General features: G+C 41.5%; 1 protein-coding gene across 3 annotated transcripts in view; it reads right to left on the reverse strand.

Moving 5' to 3' along the window:
• Positions 1 to 20,209, reverse strand: part of ush2a (Usher syndrome 2A (autosomal recessive, mild)) — an 815,153-nt gene that overhangs the window by 207,925 nt on the left and 587,019 nt on the right. For all 3 annotated transcript variants that reach the window (XM_080200528.1, XM_080200527.1, XM_080200526.1), the window contains 2 exons: positions 16,136 to 16,338; positions 13,742 to 13,854 (listed from right to left, as the gene is read on the reverse strand). In XM_080200528.1, the coding sequence (XP_080056654.1) occupies positions 13,742 to 13,854; positions 16,136 to 16,338 (316 nt within the window). The remainder of the gene's footprint in view (positions 1 to 13,741; positions 13,855 to 16,135; positions 16,339 to 20,209) is intronic.

Here is a 20,209-nt window from a genome sequence, read left to right on the forward strand (position 1 = left end):
TTCCCCCTTTACCAAGGGCTGAAAATGGCTGCTGTAGGGACTGCACCCATTTGCATGCATTCAAATTGACTTAATGGGCTACAGGCCCAAACTAACTGGCACTTCCCTCTTTACCACCGTGTCTGCTCATCTGGATTCAGCACAAAACAGACATGGCCCACAAAGGTCAGATTGAGGCCCTCCAGCTTCTGAGGAGGTAAGTTTTGAGTTTCAGGCAGCTCTTTGCTTCAGATTGGTGTGGGAAGATGGGGGAGGGGGTGGGAGATGGGTCAGATAGCTCTGTCCTCTGATGGGAGATGGCGGAGGGAGGTGCGCCAGATGGCTCTATGCGTCAGATCGGTGGGGGGTGGGGGGAGGGAGGGAGGAGGTCAGGTGGCTCTGTGCATCAGACTGTTAGGGGAGGGGAGGTGGGTTAGATGGCTGTGTGTGTCAGATTGGTGGTGGGGAGGGAGGTGGGTTAGATGGCTGTGTGTGTCAAATCTGTGTGGGAGGGCAGAGGGGTTCCGCTGCCACTCTATATGTGATCGGTGGAGGGGGCGAAGGGGGGTCCACTGCCACTTTGCATGTGATTGGTGGGGGGGAGGAAGGGTGGCACGGGGCCATGATTGGCCTGGGTAGTGGGGGGCGTGGTGGGGATAAGGGGGTCGGTAATGTTGTGTGTGTGGAGCAATGTCTGTGGAGGCTGGGGGAGGCATTATCTGACCCAGGAGTGATGTGGCAGGGGAGCATTTTCCTATCGTCTTTTGTCTGCGCATGCGCAGTTGGAGGCGCTGATGGGAGCTGCAGGATTTCTAGTGTGTTAAGCCCCGCCCACAGGCTTCTGCAGCGTGATTCAGAATCGCTGGTATTTTTTCAGCCAGAGTGTGTATGAAGGCGCCTGAGAACAGGTCTAAAAGCCGGATCTGAAACACTCCCAGTTTCAAGTCTGCCCAGCACTTTATATGAAAATGGTAAAATAGGGTCCATAGGGTCATTGAGAAAGGTCCTTCAGCCCATCGAGTCTGCAACAGCGAAAGACAAACCACTCAAGTATTCTAATCTCCAACACTTGGCCCATAGTCTTATATGCCTTGGCATCACAAGTGCACATCTATTACTTCTTAAATGTTATGAGGGTCTCTGCCTCCACTATCCTTTCAGGTAATGAATTCCAGACTTCCACCACCCACTGGGGGGAAATGTTTTTCCTCACATCCACTGTAAACCACCTATCTCTTACCTTAAATCTATGCCCCGTGGTCATTGATCCCTCCACCAAAAGGAAAAGTTTCTTCCTGTCTACTCTATCTATGCCTCTCAATGTTATCCATCTCAATCACATCCCCCCTTAGTCTCCTCTGCTCCAAGGGAAAAACAAACTCAGTCTATCTAATCTCTCTTCATAACTAAAACTCTCCAGCTCAGACAACATCCTGGTAAATCTGCTTTGCAATGATACTATTCTATCCCTCCCATAATGTGGATTCTACAACTGCACACAATTATCTAGCCATGGCCTAACCAACGTTTTAGATAGTTCCAGCACAACCTCCCTATTTTTAAATTCTATGCCATGGCTAATAAACTTTGACAACTATACCTCTTAACCACCTCATCCACCTGCTCTGTTACCTTAAGGGACCCCTGTACATGCACATCAAGGTCCCTCTGGTCCTTGGTGCTTCCCAAGGTTCTACTGTTCATCATGTATTCCCTTGCCTTGTTTGTCCTGCCCAAGTGTATCACCTCACACTTATCCAGACTGAATTCCATTTGCCACTGATCAGCTCATCTGACCAGCCTGTCTATATACTCCTGTAATCTAAAGCTATACTCCTCACTATTTATCACCCTGCCCATTTTTCTATCATCCACAAACTTACTGATCAACCCTCCTACATTTAAGTCTAAATCATTTATATAAACCATAAACAGCAAGGGCCCCAACACCGATCCCTGTAGGGCCACTGGCCACAATCTTCCAGTCTGAAAAAACTGGACTATCAACCTCTGCTTCTTGCCACTCAGCCAATTCTGAATCCAATTTGTCAAATTTCCTTGGATGGGCTGGCTCTTATATGTGGGATCTTGTCAAAAGCCTTGCTGAAGTCCAAAAAACTAGAAGTAAAGGGCATGGCCTCAAAATAAGGTGGAGCAGATTTAGGACTGAGTTGAGGAAGAACCTCTTCACATAAAGGGTAGTGAATCTACGGAATTTCCTGCCCAATGAAGCAGTTAAGGCCACCTCATTAAATGTTTTAAGGCAAGGATAAATTTTTGAACTGTAAAGGATTTAAGGGTTATGACAGGCGGACGGGTAAGTGGAGATGAGTCCATGAAAAGACCAGCCATGATCTTATTGAATGGCAGAGCAGGCTCAGGGGGCCCAATGGCCTTCTCTGCTCCTAGTTCCTATGTTCTAAGACTACGCTAAATGCATTGCCATTATCTACACACCAGGTCACCTCTTCCAAAAATTCAATCAAGTTGGCCAGACATTACTTCCCCTTAACAATACCAAGCTGACTGTTCTTGATTAATTCCTGTCTCTCCAAATGCAGACTAATTCTCAGAATTGTTTTCAATAGTTTCCCCACCACTGAAGCTGGACTGATTGGCCTGTAGTTTTCTGGTTTATCCCATCCTCACTTCTTGAATAGTGATAACATATTGGCTATCCTCCAGTCTCCAGGCACCTTTCCTGTAGCCAGAGAGGAACTTAAAATTATTGTCAGCCCCCCTACTAGTGGGCCCATAGAATCTCCACATTTTCTTTACAAATATGTTGGATCACAAACTTCATTGACTTTAAGCAAAAAATTGCTGGTCCCTTACCAGATCACACCAAAAACTTGAGATCTGGTCAAGTATCTTAACGCTGTGGCGAGGTAGTTCAAAGAGAGTGGAAGGTTCACTAACCTTGGCAGTCTGGGTTTAAACCATTCATTCATTTCCTGCACTGCGCCCCTCTGGCACTGGCCGCCATGGCGACCTCCTTCTAGGCCAGTGTGGTGAGTCAGTTGGGCATCCGCTTCCCATCTCTGGGAAAAAGGATGTCCCTCCTGTTCTTCATGGCCTGGTGGAGAGTCTCCAGGGAAACATCGCAGAAGCATGGGGCTCGTGTTTGAGGCCTAATGAAGGTCATTGTGGTGCCCTGAAGTTCTGGCATACTGAATGACTGGCTGTCTGGATGCCTATTAAATATGGTGCTGGGATAAAATAGTAGGCCTTTAGCGTGGACTTCATGCCATGAGAGACATTGTGAACCATGCGTATGTATAATTAAATAGGCAAGGATTGCGTAACTGTGTGTAACGTCTAACCTTGTTCACTGATGGGGAATACTAGAGGTTCCCACCTCTACCATGGAATATACGACAGCAGGATGAAATTCCAGCCTATGTGTATGTGAAACCCGATTTTACTCCAGTCCACCTTCCTATGACTGGGATAACTGAGTCACCTTTATCCAACAACTCAGCTAAACAGATTTTGCTTTGATTACTTTATGATGATCCAGCACATCCTTTTTAATTTGGATATTTCTAATGAATCAATTTTCACTAGCAGTAACAGTTCAACTATCAAACCACTGCTTAATTACATTATTTTATGTTGAATCAATTTTCCACTGAATCATTCGTCAAAATTAAATAATTTTCATATTCATTGCAAGACCAGTTAAACTGATCAGCGAAGGCATATTTCAGTCAAAATTGTAGCAATGAGTAGGGTTTTATACTCAGTCACTGTACCCAAAGTCCAGAATTAATGAATTAGCTATTGATTAAATTCCACTCTAACAAATCTACCATGGCAAATAAATGAACTACTCAGGGCACATGTAGGCCATGGCCAGATATGTCAGGGCAATTGATCAATCTTTAATGGTCTATTAGGAAACTTTAGGAACTGATAATAATATGATGATTATGAAAAGCTAAAAAAAAGGAATATGCTCCAAATATGAAATGATACTCCAGATTCTGAGGGGTTGGGGGTTACAATAACCAACTTTTAATGTTTGCTGCCATTACCCCTCTGGATCTAATCACAGCTTCAAGATTTAGCCCCAGTGTAGATGAACACTGAACAATGAAATCCTGGAATTGCAGTGCATCTTTCAATGTGCCACAATAGGCTACTCTGTGCAAGCAATGCCACCCACTGCCCCACCCACATTGCCCCCCACCCCCACTCCATCCAACACCCCAAAGCTGGAACTCAGAGAAAAACATTTACTGAGAACGTGCCTGTGTGCTCGCTAATATCGCTGTTAGTAACCTGATACAAAGTTAAGTCTAGCTCAATGTGATGTAACTGAAATTATGTGTAATAACTACTGCTAAAATCCAATATGACCCCGAAAGAATAGTTTTATATTTGTGGAATGTTGTTAAATGACTTGGTTTTGATTAATTACTCAATATTTTAAATAGGTTTTTAAAATCTTTTTCTGGCTTGTTCATAATATTTCAACTTCTACCTTAACCTCACATACACATCTCAGTATTTATTTTGGGGTCTGCAAACATTTAAGGAGGGATTTGCTTATTAGAACTCTTTATTTCCTGGTTGGCAGAGAGTGTGTGTGTGTGTGTGTGTGTGTGTGTGTGTGTGTGTGTGTGTGTGTGTGTGTGTGTGTGTGTGTGTGTGTGTGTGTGTGTGTGTGTGTGTTGCATATTTGTGTGCATGCTTGCATGCCTGAGTGTGATGTGTGTATGTGTGTCCATCCGTGTATATGTTTATGTATGTGTGCATGTGAATATTCGTGTTGCATGTGCGTGGGCGTGTCTCCATGCATGTGTGCATGTACACACATGTGTATGTACGCATTTTGTGTGTGTGAGTACACAGGTGTGGATGGGTGTGTATGTCTGTGTGTGTGAGTACACACGTGTGGATGGGTGTGTATGTCTGTGTGTGTGTGTGTGTGTGTACATGCGTTTTGGGGTGTGAGAACATGCATGTGTGTGGGTGTGTATGTCAGTGTGTGTGCGTGTTGTGTGGGTGTGAATTACTGCTGTGAAGCATGATGACATTATGCAGTTAGAAGCTGGGAATAAACAAAGCTACTTGCAGCTGCATGCCAAGTGAATTAAAGATCTTATTCCAATGTCAAAGAAAGTGAGGCTATCTTTGAGGTTGGCAATGAGTGCTCCAACTTCACCACAGATTGCAAAATCCAGGCCACTTCATTGGCAAAAACTAAGCCCTATTTTTTCTCTCCAATTTTTTGTGAGCTTTGTTCTACTCATCATGTGTTCCTCGGGTTTCCTCTTATCAAGTACCATTCCAGGCATACAACTTGCTCAGGGGCCTCCTTACAAACTTCACATCTGGCTCTATGTCCTTTTGAATACAATGGCACCAGCCAATCAGTAGTGCAAGCAACTCATGATCAGTAGAGTGTTTGCACTTCTATCATACAACATACAAAGTGTAATCTTTCTGACGGTAGGCAGAAACACTTCAGTACAACAAGGCCAAATACAAGTTATTATCCTACGTCATCCTACAGGTGGCGAGCAACCATACATATTGACTGGAATTTTATTGTTCCATCTGCCATGGGAATCGGAGTGGGCGAGAAGCAGACCATGGAAAGGCTTGTTGATGGTTTTGGGACGTGCGAAGCCGTAAAATCCCGCCGATTGTTGAAATCAAATTACACATCAATTCGAGAAAATAAATCCAAGGCTTAATACATTTGAGAATTGATCAAGATAGAACTTGGTCAAATCCATTACTCTGTATGTTCACTTACAATCTGCAGAATAAGAAAAACCATCTTTATTAGTGACTGTATGTGACTTTCTTTTTCCAATCAATCTTCTGATCTTGATTGATTCTGGCATTGAAAAGAGCCATTTTCTCCTGACCAGGCCTAGCTTTCTCATAGACTGGCTGGCTGAATTCCTACTGTCTGACCCTTTGCCTCTTTCTATGTTCTCAGAAAGTGGAAGGTGGCATTTTTCATTAAAAGGCTTTTGAATAAAACTGGCTATTTCCCTTCTTCCTTCATGGTTTGGGTTTATGGAAACCATCGCATGTTAACCCCACAAATAAATAGTTATAGTCATGGGAATGTGGGATCCCCTGATCCTGCCAGAGACAATGGTGTTTTCCATGGCTCACCAGTCACAGCAGTGGGGAGTCCACCCGCCAATGGCGGGCTGCGTCCGCCACCAGGAAACCTGCCAGGAAGGGAGAACGGGAAGATCCTGGTCACTGTTTCCATTTGAAAGACAATGGACCAAAGGACTATTTGCAGGTCAGGAATCTGAATGGTGAAGAAACAGGCTTTACCAAAGCTCTATCCCAGAGCCAAAACATTATCATCTTATTTAAGGGTTCTCAACCAGAGGGAATATGTGGGATAATGGATCCATTTTGTGGGTGCCCATTCAAGAGACCATGATGTGGGTTACACTGGCTCAGCAACACTTGTATTCTAGAGATTGCAGGAACCACAGGAGTGGAGAGCAGACCTGCACAGACCTGGGGGCCTTCTTTGAGAACCTGCTGCAGGATCAGAGGCCTTGCAGTGTGGTTAGCTCACCCAAGGACAGGAGGAAGAGGCCATCTTCTACAAACAAGCAGGAGTGGGTACAAGTGGCTGGGGAAATGAACGGTAAGAATGTGGTCTCTCCAACTGGGAGGCAGTGAACCAGAAGGGTAAGAAAGGTGAGTTGCGCAGCATTTTCAGATGCCATGCACCACACTCTGGCTTTCACAGCGTTCTCTTGCACAGCATTTCTCAGATCTACACGCCTTACAGTTCTACTTGTTCCTTTTTCTCCAGGCAACTCACATCTCTATCCGAACAACATACACTTGCCCTCAGCCTATTGCCCTCTCATATCCTTGCTTCAAAGTCACCCTTCACAAATGATGTATCTCCCTCCTCTCCATAAAAGCCTGTATGAGAACCATCTTTCTGCTTTCTTCCTTTGCAGGAGAACAGAGCACACAGCTTGGCTTGAGGCAAGCCCTACCCCCATTGCCTGATGGAGACCGATCTAGCAGAGGAGGAGGAAGCTGGTACTGCTGCTTATGCTGCTCTTGCTGGTACTAGTGATGATAGTGGTGGTTTTACTTCCGTTCTTGCTTCCCACTAATGGTTCAAGATGCAGCTACTCCCAAGCCTCAGAAACAGCCTTCCAGAAATTTGAAAATCACTTGCCAAATAATGATTGTACTCCCTCAATGAAGAGGTGCTATGAACAGCAATCTCTCATCTGACCTTGGCTGCAGCCCTTCATTTTCAATGAACAAAGCCTGCCCAGTCTGGTCAGTTTCACTGGATAAGTTCTTCCCACTCTGCAATCGCCTTATTATCTCTGGCAAATTACTGATGGGTTGTGAAACAGTGCACAAGCTGGGAAATCCAGAATTGATGGTTTAAAAATTCTTAATTAGCATCATATGTTACTGACTTGATTTCTTAGCTGACAGATTCAACGAGGTTCCCCATTCACTTCAATCTTACCCCATAGAAGCCATAAAAAGGGAGGCATAACATAACATCAATTTCAAGCAATAACTCCATGCGTGTGCACAAATGTTCTTCCAAACATGACAGGGGACATTTCTCCCAGTGAGTCATAGAATCCCTATAGTATAGAAGGAAGCCATTTCGCCCATTGTGTCTGTATCGACCACAATCCCACCCAGGCCCTATTCCCACAACCCTACACATTTACCTTGCTAATCCCTTGACAGTAGGATCAATCTACCATGGCCAATCCACCTAAACCACACATCTTTGCAGTGTGGGAGGAAATCGGGATACCCAAAGGAAACCCACGCAGACACAGGGAGAATATGCAAACTCCACACAGACAGTGGCCCGAGGCCAGAACTGAACCTGGGTCCCTGGTACTGTGAGGCAGCAATGCTAACCATTTTGCCACTATGCCATCCTCTCATGTCAAGAATTGGGGAAAATTAAGATTAAGAAAATAAAGTCAAAGCAGGGAGTCGATTAGAGGCAGACAGCTGGAGAAGTGATGAAATGCAAATTAGCCTGTCAGTGGAAAATGATATTTTACATAAGTGACTAGAGAAAACAATGGGGCTATAGAAGTGGTAACTTCAAAGTGGAGAGATAAGGAAAGTGATACGGACCTGCCAAAAGCTAACTCCACAAGGCGATATAATCAAAGGGACCAAAGTAGTATAACTGTAGAGGAACCAGTGAGGGGAACACAAAGAAAAGGGAGAGAGACAACTACCATCGGAACTGCAGCAAGTTACAGTTACATGAGAGAAGCAGCCATTTTCCAAATTCACTGAATCAGAAGACTATTTTTCAGAGATGGTCACCTTGACTTCCTTGTGCAATTATTTGATGGATTTAATTTCCAGGGTTACTTAATATTGGATGTTGTTTAGGAAAAGGCATGTCTCAGAGTTCAGGTAAAACTTAAGGGGTTTTGGGGTAGTTTCATGTAAAAATAAGTGTGCATAGCAATCAGTTTCCTTAAGTGTTGTACAGTATTATAGTCCTTCTTGTCATGTGTGTTTTTGTTTTTCTCTTTTAAATTAATAAATATTCTGTATTAATTGTTCACACAATGACTGAACTGTTTCCTCACAGGGCTATACATTGTTCCTCACACGATACCAAAAAAAGACCACATAGACCACTATGAACCGGTTTTCCAAATTACCCTCTGGGTTTTGGGATACCCTCATATTTAACATCTACGTGGTTCGTAACAGTCACAATATTATACAAGTTGGCTTGTTTAGTTTTGGAACAGTAGGCTGTGGCTGTTTTAAAAATACATAGATTTACTTTGGTATGAACACTTTGCAATGTCCAGCTCTTGCCCCATATAAATTTATACATATTTGTTAGTCCTCTATGACTTCCTTTGTCCATTTGCTCAGCAGCAAAACATCACCCATTTACAAAGAGCTTCCAGTACAGTTCAGGGGCAAAATAGAAACTCAGGGTGCACTCTTCTTCCTTGAATTTACACTCCTTGAGCGGGATTCTTTGGCCGCGCTTGCCTCAAAACCAGAGAATCCTACCCAAAGTCAATAGACCTTTGCATGGTCTGCCCCCTGCCCACTACAATTCCCAGGCAGGATGGGAGAATTCAAGTCATTGAGAATGGTTATAATTGCACATAATTTGGTGACAAAGGGTGAATCAAAAATCAGACGCCCTTTCATATTGGGAAACAATTTTTAGTCTCACCAACTTTTACAGGGGCACAATAGAAAGCATTCTTTCTGGTTGTATCACAGCTTGGTATGACTCCTGCTCTGCCCAAGACTGAAAGAAACTACAAAAGGTCATGAAGAAAGCCCAGTCCATCACACAAACCAGCCTTCCATCCACTGACTCTGTCTTCACTTCCTACTGCCTCGGCAAAGCAGCCAGCATAATTAAGAACTCCACGCACCCCAGGCATTCTCTCTTCCACCTTCTTCAGTCAGGAAAAAGAAACAAAACTTTGAGGTCACGTACCAACTAACTCAAGAACAGCTTCTTCCCTGCTGCCATCAGACTTTTGAATGGACCAATCTTGCATTAAGTTGATTTTCTCTACATCCTACCCATGACTGTAAAACTATGTTCTGCACTCTCTCACTTCCTTCTCTATGAACAGAATATTTTGTCTGTATAGTGCGCAAGAAACAATACTTTTCACTGTATGTTAATACATGTGACAATAATAAATCAAATCAAAATTCCATTGTGCAGTTTAGTAATAAATGCTTGTAAAGAGATCGGAAGTATCTTTCTTTGATCAGTCTTCTGATACTGACCGGCTCTGGCATCAAGAGGCATGACTTCTCCTCACTAAGCTAAGATTAAGTCATAAATAGATCAGGAAGTAATTACAATATTAATAAACACATGAGAAGAAAGTAGTTAAGAATGAAGTGCGTGTGTCCATTTCCAACTATCAACCTGTCTAGTTAACACAATAGATTGTGGGGAATAAAATTGTCAAACAAAATAGTCAAATCTCCAGCCCTTTAAGTGCTAATAAGATTATAGTGGCTCTCGGGGCATTGTGATCAAATAATTCGGCTAGGTTGTTTTAAATTTAATTTTTGATCTGTTAAGTATTACAGTATTGATGTGTTTTTTTTAAATTGCAGTTTAGATAAGAAAAAGCTGATAAAAGTGAATATTTTTAAAGAGATTGTTTTATTCTGAAGGAATAAAAATGTATTTAACGTTCCTACTAGTGTCTGTTCTATGTCTGTTTAACTGGCAAGAATAAAGAAGTTTGCTCAGTATCTAGTCTTCATTGTATGAAAAGTGTATATAATATTAAACATTTGCAACCAAACTTAAAACGTTCTGCTGTACCACTCTTAATATAGTGTAATTTGAAAAAGGTAACATCTGAAATTGTATTTTGTTGTAAATTATTGATTAACATCCATAATTAACAGACTTGTGGTTTAATGGAAAGACAGTGAGTGTATTTAAAGTTTAATAGAGATAAAGTGAAGTCTATCCTCCTAACTTAATCTGCACTTTGTCATTTGTTATCTTTAGAATAGGATAAGACTGAACATGTTCAGATTGAATTGCCAAAGCCAATTGGTTTTGTCAGAGGGAGCGAGAGAGAGAATGAACAGACATGTCTAAGCAAAGGTCAGAGACCGAGTGGAGAGTGAAAGTTGGTGTAAGTCTGGTGTACACTTGTGAATGGCATGAGAATGGCTTTTGGTAGAAGGCTGGAAGGAAGAGAATGGGACATGGCTCATGAGGCCCGAAAGTTGGACACAAGGAAACAATAAAACAGACAAGCAATCTGTTCAGGCAGTTTAAGATTTTGCCAATACTTCAATCAGACTCTGACCAGATGTTTTATTATTCTTTCAAGCACCCATATTTATTTTTAGCAAAACTGTTTTGAAACTAAAGTTATTTTTGTTCCCACCTTGTGTGAAAGGTGATATTTTGTTAATACTAATTTAATTGGTTAATACAGTGCACTAGTGAGACAGAGATTACAATTCTACAAGGGTCGCAGAATGGTATAAAGAATAAGTTGAACAAAAATAATAGCGCCACTTGTGAAAATTATCGGTAAATCTCGCAGTGACTCAGCATTCTAAGGGTGAATTTTAACTACTCCCATTTGGTCAAAACAGAGTGGAAAAGAAGTTGAAATGGTAAACTTATACTTACATATGATAAACTTAGTACTGAGCTGAGGAGGAGCTCCTTCACAGAAAGGGTTGTGAATCTGTGGAATTCCCTGCCCAGTGAAGCAGTTGAGGCTACCTCATTGAATGTTCTTAAGGCAAGGAAAGATAAATCTTCGAACAGTAATAGAATTAAGGGTTGCAGTGAGCTGGCGGGTAAGTGGAGCTGAGTCCACAAAAAGATCAGTATTGATCTTATTGAATGGCAAAGCAGGCATGAGAGGCCAGATGGCCTACTCCTGCTTATCGTTCTTATACCAACTCATAGCCATTTTAATGCTATTATTTCCTGGCCCAATAGAGGAATCCATTCAAGTGTAATGAATATAAGTAAATCAAAGTCTAATAATGCACCCTGGAACATAGAAGCTATTTTAAGAGCTTACTGGTCATGTGCTATGAATGCTTTGATTAGTTAAATATGGTAGCCAATAGAAACATACGAAATAGGAGTACGGGGAGGCCATTTGATCATCTAACTCAGTAACCTCTTCCCGTTTTCTCCCCATATCCTTTTATCCCTTTAGCCCAAGAGCTATACCTAACTCCTCCTCAAAAACACAATGTTTTGGCCTCAACTGCTTTCTGTGGTAGAGAATTCCACAGGCTATATCCTCTCTGGGTGAAGAAGTTTCTCTTCATCTCAGTCCTAAATGGTTCCTCTTGTACCCTTAGACTGTGACCCCTGGTTTTGGATTGCTCTGCCTTCCTGCATCTAGCTTGTCTAGTCCTGTTAGAATTTTGTAGGTTTCTATGAGATCCCCTCTCATTCTTCCAAACTCCGACAAATGTAGCCCTAACCGCCTCAATATCTCTTCAGACATCAGTCCTGTCATCCCAGGAATAAGTCTGGTAAACTTTCACTGCATTCCCTACATAGCAATAATACCCTTCTTCAGATAAGGAGACCAAAACTGCGCACAATAAGTCTTAGAAGGTTCTGCATAACTGCAGCTAGACTTCTCTGTCCTGCCTTCTAATCCTTTTGCTATGAAGGCCAAAATGTAATTTGCCTTGTTCACTGCCTGCTGTACCTACATGCTTACATTCAGTGACTCGTGTACAAAAACACTCAGGTCTCATTGCTCATTCTCCTCTCCCAGGTTGGAGTTTTACCAGTCCGTCCACCATGGGAATCAGGGCGGGTGAGGGGCAGACAATGGAAAGGTCCATTGATCTTGAGCAGGATTTTACAGTTTCAGGATGAGCAAGACTGTAAAATCCCACCCTCTATAGCCATTGAGATAATAATCTGCCTTTACGTTTGTGCTACCAAAGCGGATAACCTCACATTTATCCACATTATACTGCATCTGCCACGCATTTTTCCACACAATCAATTTATCAATAAAGGATACGCTCTGACTGGGTAGTGTGGAAGTGATTCCAGTGGGGCCAGGAGAATCAGTTGTAATGAAATGTTGGCACCACCACCACCCCCAGGCCCCACTCCCACAATTCCACATATTTACCCACTAATCCCTTTCACCTTCACATCTCAGGACACTGAGGCCAATTTTTAGGATGGTCAATCAATCTAATCTGCACATGTTTGGACTGTGGGAGGAAACCACAGCACAGGTTACTGCCTGTGTCCATCTTTGGAGGACAGCTTGACATATCCATGTCATTGCGCCCAACCATTAAAATGATCCAGAGCTTGGACATCATCTCCACTGCCCGCAAGTTACAATGGCTAACTATTCAGGAGGTTTTTCAAATGTTTTTCATGGAATTTGAGTGTTGCTGGAAAGGTCACTATTTGTTACCCATCTCCAACTGCCCTTGAGCAGGTGGTGGTGAGCCACCTTTTTGAAACGTTGCAGTGCATCTGACATAACACTAGTATCTACAACAACTTGCATTGCTTTTAATATAGTAAGATGTCCCAGTGCACTTACAGGGACAAATGAACTGAATCAAAGACAAATAAAGTAGAAAGACGAGAATGTCAGATCAGGACTGGTAAATACTGCCGGGCTCTTCTCTAATTTTTGAATTTGGTGTGTCTATTTTCTTACCGTCATTACAAAACACATTTGAAGCATTTTCTAAAAAGTGTGGCAATCTCTGAGTTTAGAACACACATTATTGTGTTAGTCCCTTTCCATTTTTACACAATCTGTCATTTGGGACTCCGTGTCCCCACATTTGGTAACAGCAGAAACAGCTGGGGAGCCAATGTTTCATCAAAAGTAACTTTTCAAATGCAAACAATAAAAAAAGTCCTCCAATTTATAAACCAAGGAAAAAGTTTAATAAAGAAACATCATTACTCCAAACCTGGGGGACTTCACCCTGGGCCAATCCAATCACCACACAATTCTATTCAGGTTCCTATTTATAGTAAATCAGTCGGTCAGCTGACTATTACATCATTCTGTAATTGGTTCTATGGTTTACTTGGTCAGCTGACCCTTACACCTTGTTACCATTGGTCACATTACATTCAGTACAAAGTTGTCACTGGTTACATTCTGACAACCAACACTTCATTTTCTGTTAAAAAATTCTGCAATTAAAATTTAAGTTTTTGCTAAATCAATTATTTATAGAATACAAGAGGTGTTACTACCTTGAGTTGATAACATGTATATTTGGTGGAGCTAGATCATCTGGTTTATCCTCTAGAGTGGTGGCTTTGGTACTGTTGCTTTTAGTGCAGGCATGCACTGTGCAAACCTCAACCTTGTGTAAAAAAGATCACAAAAAAATACATTACCTTTTCAAAAGTTCCAGAATAAAATTTAAATGCATTTGCATTAAATCAAACTAAACAGGCATGCATCTTATTCTCATGTTCAGAAGCAAGTGGAAAATGTGCAAATTATACATTCCTACAGTTGATATATAACTAGGGAAATTCATATATGTCTTTTTCTTTCTACTTTCTTTGAGTCATGGATGATTCATGATTAAACATGAAAAACTGCCTTTTCAAGAAAAAAATGACTGGGAAATATAAAATAGTACATAACAGATAGCAGTCATTCATAATAATCACCAGAGTTTTATATCCGTCGGTGATTTGTAGATTTCCTCTGCTATTATTCATTTGGGATTGCTCACTGCTGCATAGTTCAACACCTGCAACTTCAGCCAGGAAGCTGGGGCCGCTCTCTCTCTACTGGTTACCGACTGCTCTGCTGATGCCCCAAATACTACTTTATGATTGGCTGATGGGATGTGGAATTTTACACAGCTGGATAGATTTAGTCTTTCCCCTGAGCTGCAATATATTTAAAGGCATGGGATAAGCAAAAGGCTGCGATGGCGAAACAGTGAAAAAAGGTGTTGATAGATCAGAGTTCAAAATTTAACATGGATGCCCAGTATTCTTCTGTTCTCTGAACAGTGCCATGGGATATTTTATATCCATTTGAACAAGTAGGATTCAGACTATACACCAGAATGGCACAGTGGTTAGCTCTGTCACCTCACAGCGCCAGGGACCTGGGTTCAATTCTGACCTCAAGTGTCTGTGTGGAGTTTGTACATCTGCCTCGTGTCTGTGTGGGTTTCCTCTGGGAGCTCCGGTTTCCTCCCATACTTCAAATCTGTGCAAATTAGGTTGATTGGCCATACTAAATTGACCCATAGTATCAAGGGGATTGGCAGGGTAAATACGTAGGGTTATGGGGATAGGTCCTGGCTAGGATTGTTGTCAGTGCAGGCTTGATTGGTCAAATGGCCTCCTTCTGCACTATAGGGATTCTATGATTTCCCACTATTACACTGAAGTGTCAGCCAGAAGTCCATGTTCAAATCCTGAAGTATGGATTGGAACCCCCAGAATTATAAATCAAAAGTGTGTTACCAACTGAGCCAAGTCTCAAGGGACATTCTTATGCTTGGAAAATAAACTGGGGAGAAAAATGAAATTACTACTAATTATTAACATCAAAAAACACCTCAAATACATTCTCTAAATGTGACTGTTTTGTATTTGTGAATTTAATTGGATTGTGTTTCTGAATTTTTTCCGAGTATAAAAAGAAAAGAATTTGTGTCAGGAATAATTATTCATCATTATTTGTACCAGAATTGATAGCCATTGAGTCAAGTGTTTGAACTGAACACAGCAAGTTCAATAAAGTGAGACAAGTTGAACTATTTACTTGGTATGTTACACTTCTGTAAAGATTCTAAAAGCAATATAATGAAAAACAGTAACAAAAATAAGTACTGACAAATGAAAATCTAGTTATCCTACAGAGGATTGATGCTTAGGGTTATCTAGTTGATCTACAGAGAAAGTTTTACTTATCCTGGTGGCTCCTGCTTGCTTTCTATTCAAGGAAAATTAAATCCATTATTGGGTCACTGATCTACTGGCAAACATCTTGAAGTCTTAAATATTTCCAGGTAATCTACTACACCACTTTACAACTTTTGTGAAATCATGGGTAGTATTTTCCATCCTCTGTGCCTCCCCCCCCAACTCCCATTGCATGTTTCACAGTGGCGTAAGTGGTCTGCCATTGGCCAATGGCAGGACCTGATGGTCCCGCTGCTGTCAATGGGATTTCCCATTGTTTGCACCCCCTGCTGCCCATGGTAGGGAGGGGGGCAGAGTCAAACTGATGTCAGATTCCTACCTGGTGGCAGTCTGACTTTCCCTGTCCAAGTCTGATAATGATGACTTTACATTAGAGTTACACTACATAATGAAAATTGACCCAAAATTAAAAGTGCTTTATATCAAAGCAAAATGCACGGTTTAACTGTCATAGAAACACAGAAACTCTACAGTGCAGAAGGAAGCCATTCAGCCCATCAAGTCTGCACTGACAACAATCCCATGCAGGCTCTATCCCTAAAATCCTATATATTTACTCTGCTAATCCGGCTAACCTAACATCCCGGGACACTAAGGGTATAATATACCAAAATAGAAGGAAATAGATGGGAAACACAGTATTACATGATAACTAACTATATAATGCAAAATATATAGTTCACTCCTTACCTGCATCTCATATACAGTAAATGGAAGTAGGTCTGTCAATATGTTAGACCCAGGTAAATTCATGCCTGTATTATGTTGCTTTTTATTCACGTAAATAGAATATTCAGTGACAAGACCATTTGGTTTTGATGGTGATGTCCAGATGACACGAACAGCTGTACTATTGATCACATTGACCTCTGGAGGTAGCATGCCTTCAGGCTCTATAAGTGGAAAGGAAAAACAGTCTAAATTCCAGCTGTCACCAAAACCAGTTGGTTAATGAAACATGCATGAGCATTTAAACTTAAAAACGGTTCAATGCAAATCTGGTTATTTTACTGAAATATATATGAAACCAACAAGACGAGGCTCAAGTCAAAGACAGAGAAGGCACACCGGTAACCTAAATTAACGGCGTCAATCCCAATAAGACAAAATTACTCTGAGGGATATATTTATCAACTAAATCTGATAAATTTCATGTATGTTCAATATTGAATTTCTAGCAGTTCTTAGTGATTTCATTTTAAAATCCTTTAATTGGATTCATTTTTCATTAAAACTATATATTTTTGCTGTCATGATGTCAGGCATCAGTAGGCATTATGTATTTTAAGGAAAATCTGTCCTCGGCTAATCGGCAGGTTTTCATCGGTGATGGTTGTTCTGTACCCACGAAAGCCAAACCCAATCGATCAGCTAAGGTTAATATTGTGAACTTCCTGATGCATACGTAAGTATTTATTCCAGCATGCTTCACCGTCAGCCTAACTGCCACAAGTGCCAACCAACTCCAAGGTAGAATCATAGAATCCTACAGTGCAGAAAGACGCCCTTCAGCCCATCGAGTCTGCACTGACCACAATCCCACCCAGGCCCTACCCCCATATCCCTACACATTTATCCGCTAATCCCTCTAACCTATGCATCCCAGGACACTAAGGGGCAATTTTAGCATGGCCAATCAACCTAACCCGCACATCTTCGGACTGTGGGAGGAAACCCACACAGACACGAGGAGACATGTGCAAACTCCACACAGACAGTGACCCGAGATGGGAATCGAACCTAGGTCCCTGGAGCTGTGAAGCAGCAGTGCTAACCACTGTGCTACTGTGCCGCTGATGGAGGTGTATCAGGGAAAGTGGTCACACATCAGTCTGTTCTAGACGAGATCTCTGATTGGGATAAACATACTAAGATAGAGCAAAGGAAAAAGTAGGAGGAAAAATAAACATGGTCTACGTTGCGCTGGTCTGCACTAACCTAATGCTCTCAATGTTGCTGCTTGGCTGAGTTATATATGATCTTGAATATGCAATTGTGGACTGGATGTTACCATTTGATAATTCAATGTTGGCCCTTAATTTCAAGAGGATTAATTTTTCACTTACTGGATGGATTTTGATATTGATATATTAGCTTATGCAGTTGCAAAATAAAAACTGTAATATAAAAGAAAATTTGATTATTTTTTAACAAATGTTAACAAATAAGGAAGTCTTGTGCATTCCTCGGGAGAGAACACGAGTGCTTAAGTTTAGGTAAAGCTTTACCATAGAACCATATATGCCCAGTAGTGCAGAAGATGGCCATTCAGCCCATCAAGTCTGCACCAACAGCAATCTCACCCAGGCCCTATTCCCATAACCCCACATATTTTACCCCACTACTCCGCTAACCTATGCATCCCAGGACACTAAGGGACAATTAACATGCCAAACCCACACACTTTTGGATTGTGGGAGGAAACCCGAGCACCCAGAGGAAACCCATACAGACAGGGGGAGAACGTGCAAACTCCACACAGACAATGATCCAAGCAGGGAATCGAACCAGGGTCTCTGCAGCTGTGAGGCAGCAGTGCTAACCATTATGCCACTGTGCTGCCCCATGGCCTCTAATGGCCAAATGTCAATGTCATAAACGAAGCTAACTTTGAAAAATGTATTTTACAACGTATAGAAGTTTACTTGTCCGTGCTGATCAGGATAGTTAAAACTAGTTTTCTCAAACCTAAAACAGTGTTAGAAGAAAGAAGAGTGGATAATTGCAGTAATAATGCAATATTAATTTTTCAGCTATCTTCTAGAACAATCAGGGGTCTGTTGCAAGGACGGGTTATTTGTGAAGGTAAAAGTATGGTTGATGGGGCTAAATACTTTGCATCAGTTTTTCTTTCTTTTGGAAATAACTCAACAATCCCAGCATTACAGATGCGTATCTAAAATTAGAATTAACTGCAAGGACCTTTTTATTTAGGACTGATGCTTTGATGCGAAGAATACTGCAATGCAATTTACTTTGGAGTGCCCAAGGAAATGAGTAAGCTGTAAACCTTTGAGGATTGATGAAGTTGAGGTGGCTCTGGTGCAAATTCCCATAATCTCAATATTTAAGAATTTGTACCTAAGATAAAATCATGAGTACTTTATGTGTATATTATTTTATTACTGTGTAACACTCTCACTAACTTGAGTTGAATCTTATCCAAAGGTGTGCGGGTTAGGCGAATTGGCCTTGCTAAATTCACCCGAGTGCCAGGGGGATTAGCAGGATAAATATGTGAGGTTACGGGAAAAGGGCCTGGGTGGGATTTTGATTGGAGAATTGATGGATCAAACGCCCTCCTTTTGCACTGTAGAGATTCTATGGTGTGATTCTATGTTGTGGAAAGGTATTAACATTTCTTCATTTATCTAGGAGCGGGTGCTTCCAGGAACTGATGTTTGCAGGATTTTAATCCGTTCAACGGACAGCCAACCAAAACATCTGCATTTAGATCCTGGTGCAAGACTGAACCACTGAAAATCTCTCCCCAAGATCTTGGTGTGAGCAATCCAATCGCTCATGCATTGTAGAGTGGTAGGTAAATGCTACTTGAGCTTCATATTTCTTTTTCCACCCATCACCCAATTTGTGATGGGTGCAAAAGACTGCAAAGCTGACGTTGCATTGATCCACCACTCTGTAATCTCAAAGCGATTGGTGTTATAAATTAACACCTTTTACAAAAAAAAATTCACTAAACTGCATTTGCAGTTTATTATTTGGTGTTAAAACGTTTTAGCACCTTCACTGTTGTAAATATGAACACAAACAATATTAATCAGAACAAAAACTTTTTCCCAGAAAACTTGATTCTGTTCCCCAGCCCATGAGTAGCAATTGAAATTGCAACAAAAAACATATTTTAAACATTTTTATGAATTTGTAGCACAAAGGTTTATAATGGGAATTGAAATATTCATACAAGAATTATACTGAGAGTTAATTAGAAAAAGAATTAATGAGGGATTCACCAGGTTACTCAATTTTTAAAAATTATTTGATGTAATGTGGACTTCACTGGCAAGGGCAGCATTTGTTGCACACTCTTTATTTCCTTGAATTGAGTAGATTGCTGGGCCATTTCAGAGGGCAATTCAGAAACAACCATGTTATTGTAGGCCGGACCAGGTAGTGATGGTAGGTTTCCTTCCATAAGGGATATTAGTGAAGCAGATGGGTGTTTAACCAATCAACAATGGTCCCTTTGTCACCATTACTGAAAGTAACTTTCAATTCCAGATTTGTTTTTAATTGATTGAATTTTACTTCCACCGTCTGCCACAGTAGAATTTGAACCCATGTCCCCTGAGCCAGGGCCACTGGATTACTAGTCCAGAGACATCACCATTAGGCCACTGTCTTCCAATCATGTATTGCAACAAATTATATGATAACTGACAATTTTTTATGAAATGATGGCTTTGGGTTCAGAGGGATGGCATGGTGGCAGAGTGGTTATCACTGCTGCCTCACAGCACCAAGGATTCAGATTCGATTCCTGGCTTGGGTTACTGTCTGTGCAGAGTCTGCATATTTTCCATGTGCCTGCATGGGTTTCCTCTGGGTGCTCTGTTTCCTCCCACAGTCCAAAAGATGTGCTGGTTAGGTGTATTGGCCATGCTAAATTCTCCCTCAGTGTACCCGAACAGGCACCGGAGTGTGGCAATCAGGGGCTTTTCACAGTAACTTCATTGCAGTGTTAATGTAAGCTTATGTGTGACATTAAATCCAAACTTTAAAACTTTAGTAAAGTGCTGGCAA

The sequence above is a fragment of the Carcharhinus amblyrhynchos genome, chromosome 12 (assembly GCF_965287045.1).
Source record: "Carcharhinus amblyrhynchos chromosome 12, sCarAmb.v2.hapA, whole genome shotgun sequence".
In the NCBI taxonomy this organism is placed as follows: Eukaryota; Metazoa; Chordata; class Chondrichthyes; order Carcharhiniformes; family Carcharhinidae; genus Carcharhinus; species Carcharhinus amblyrhynchos.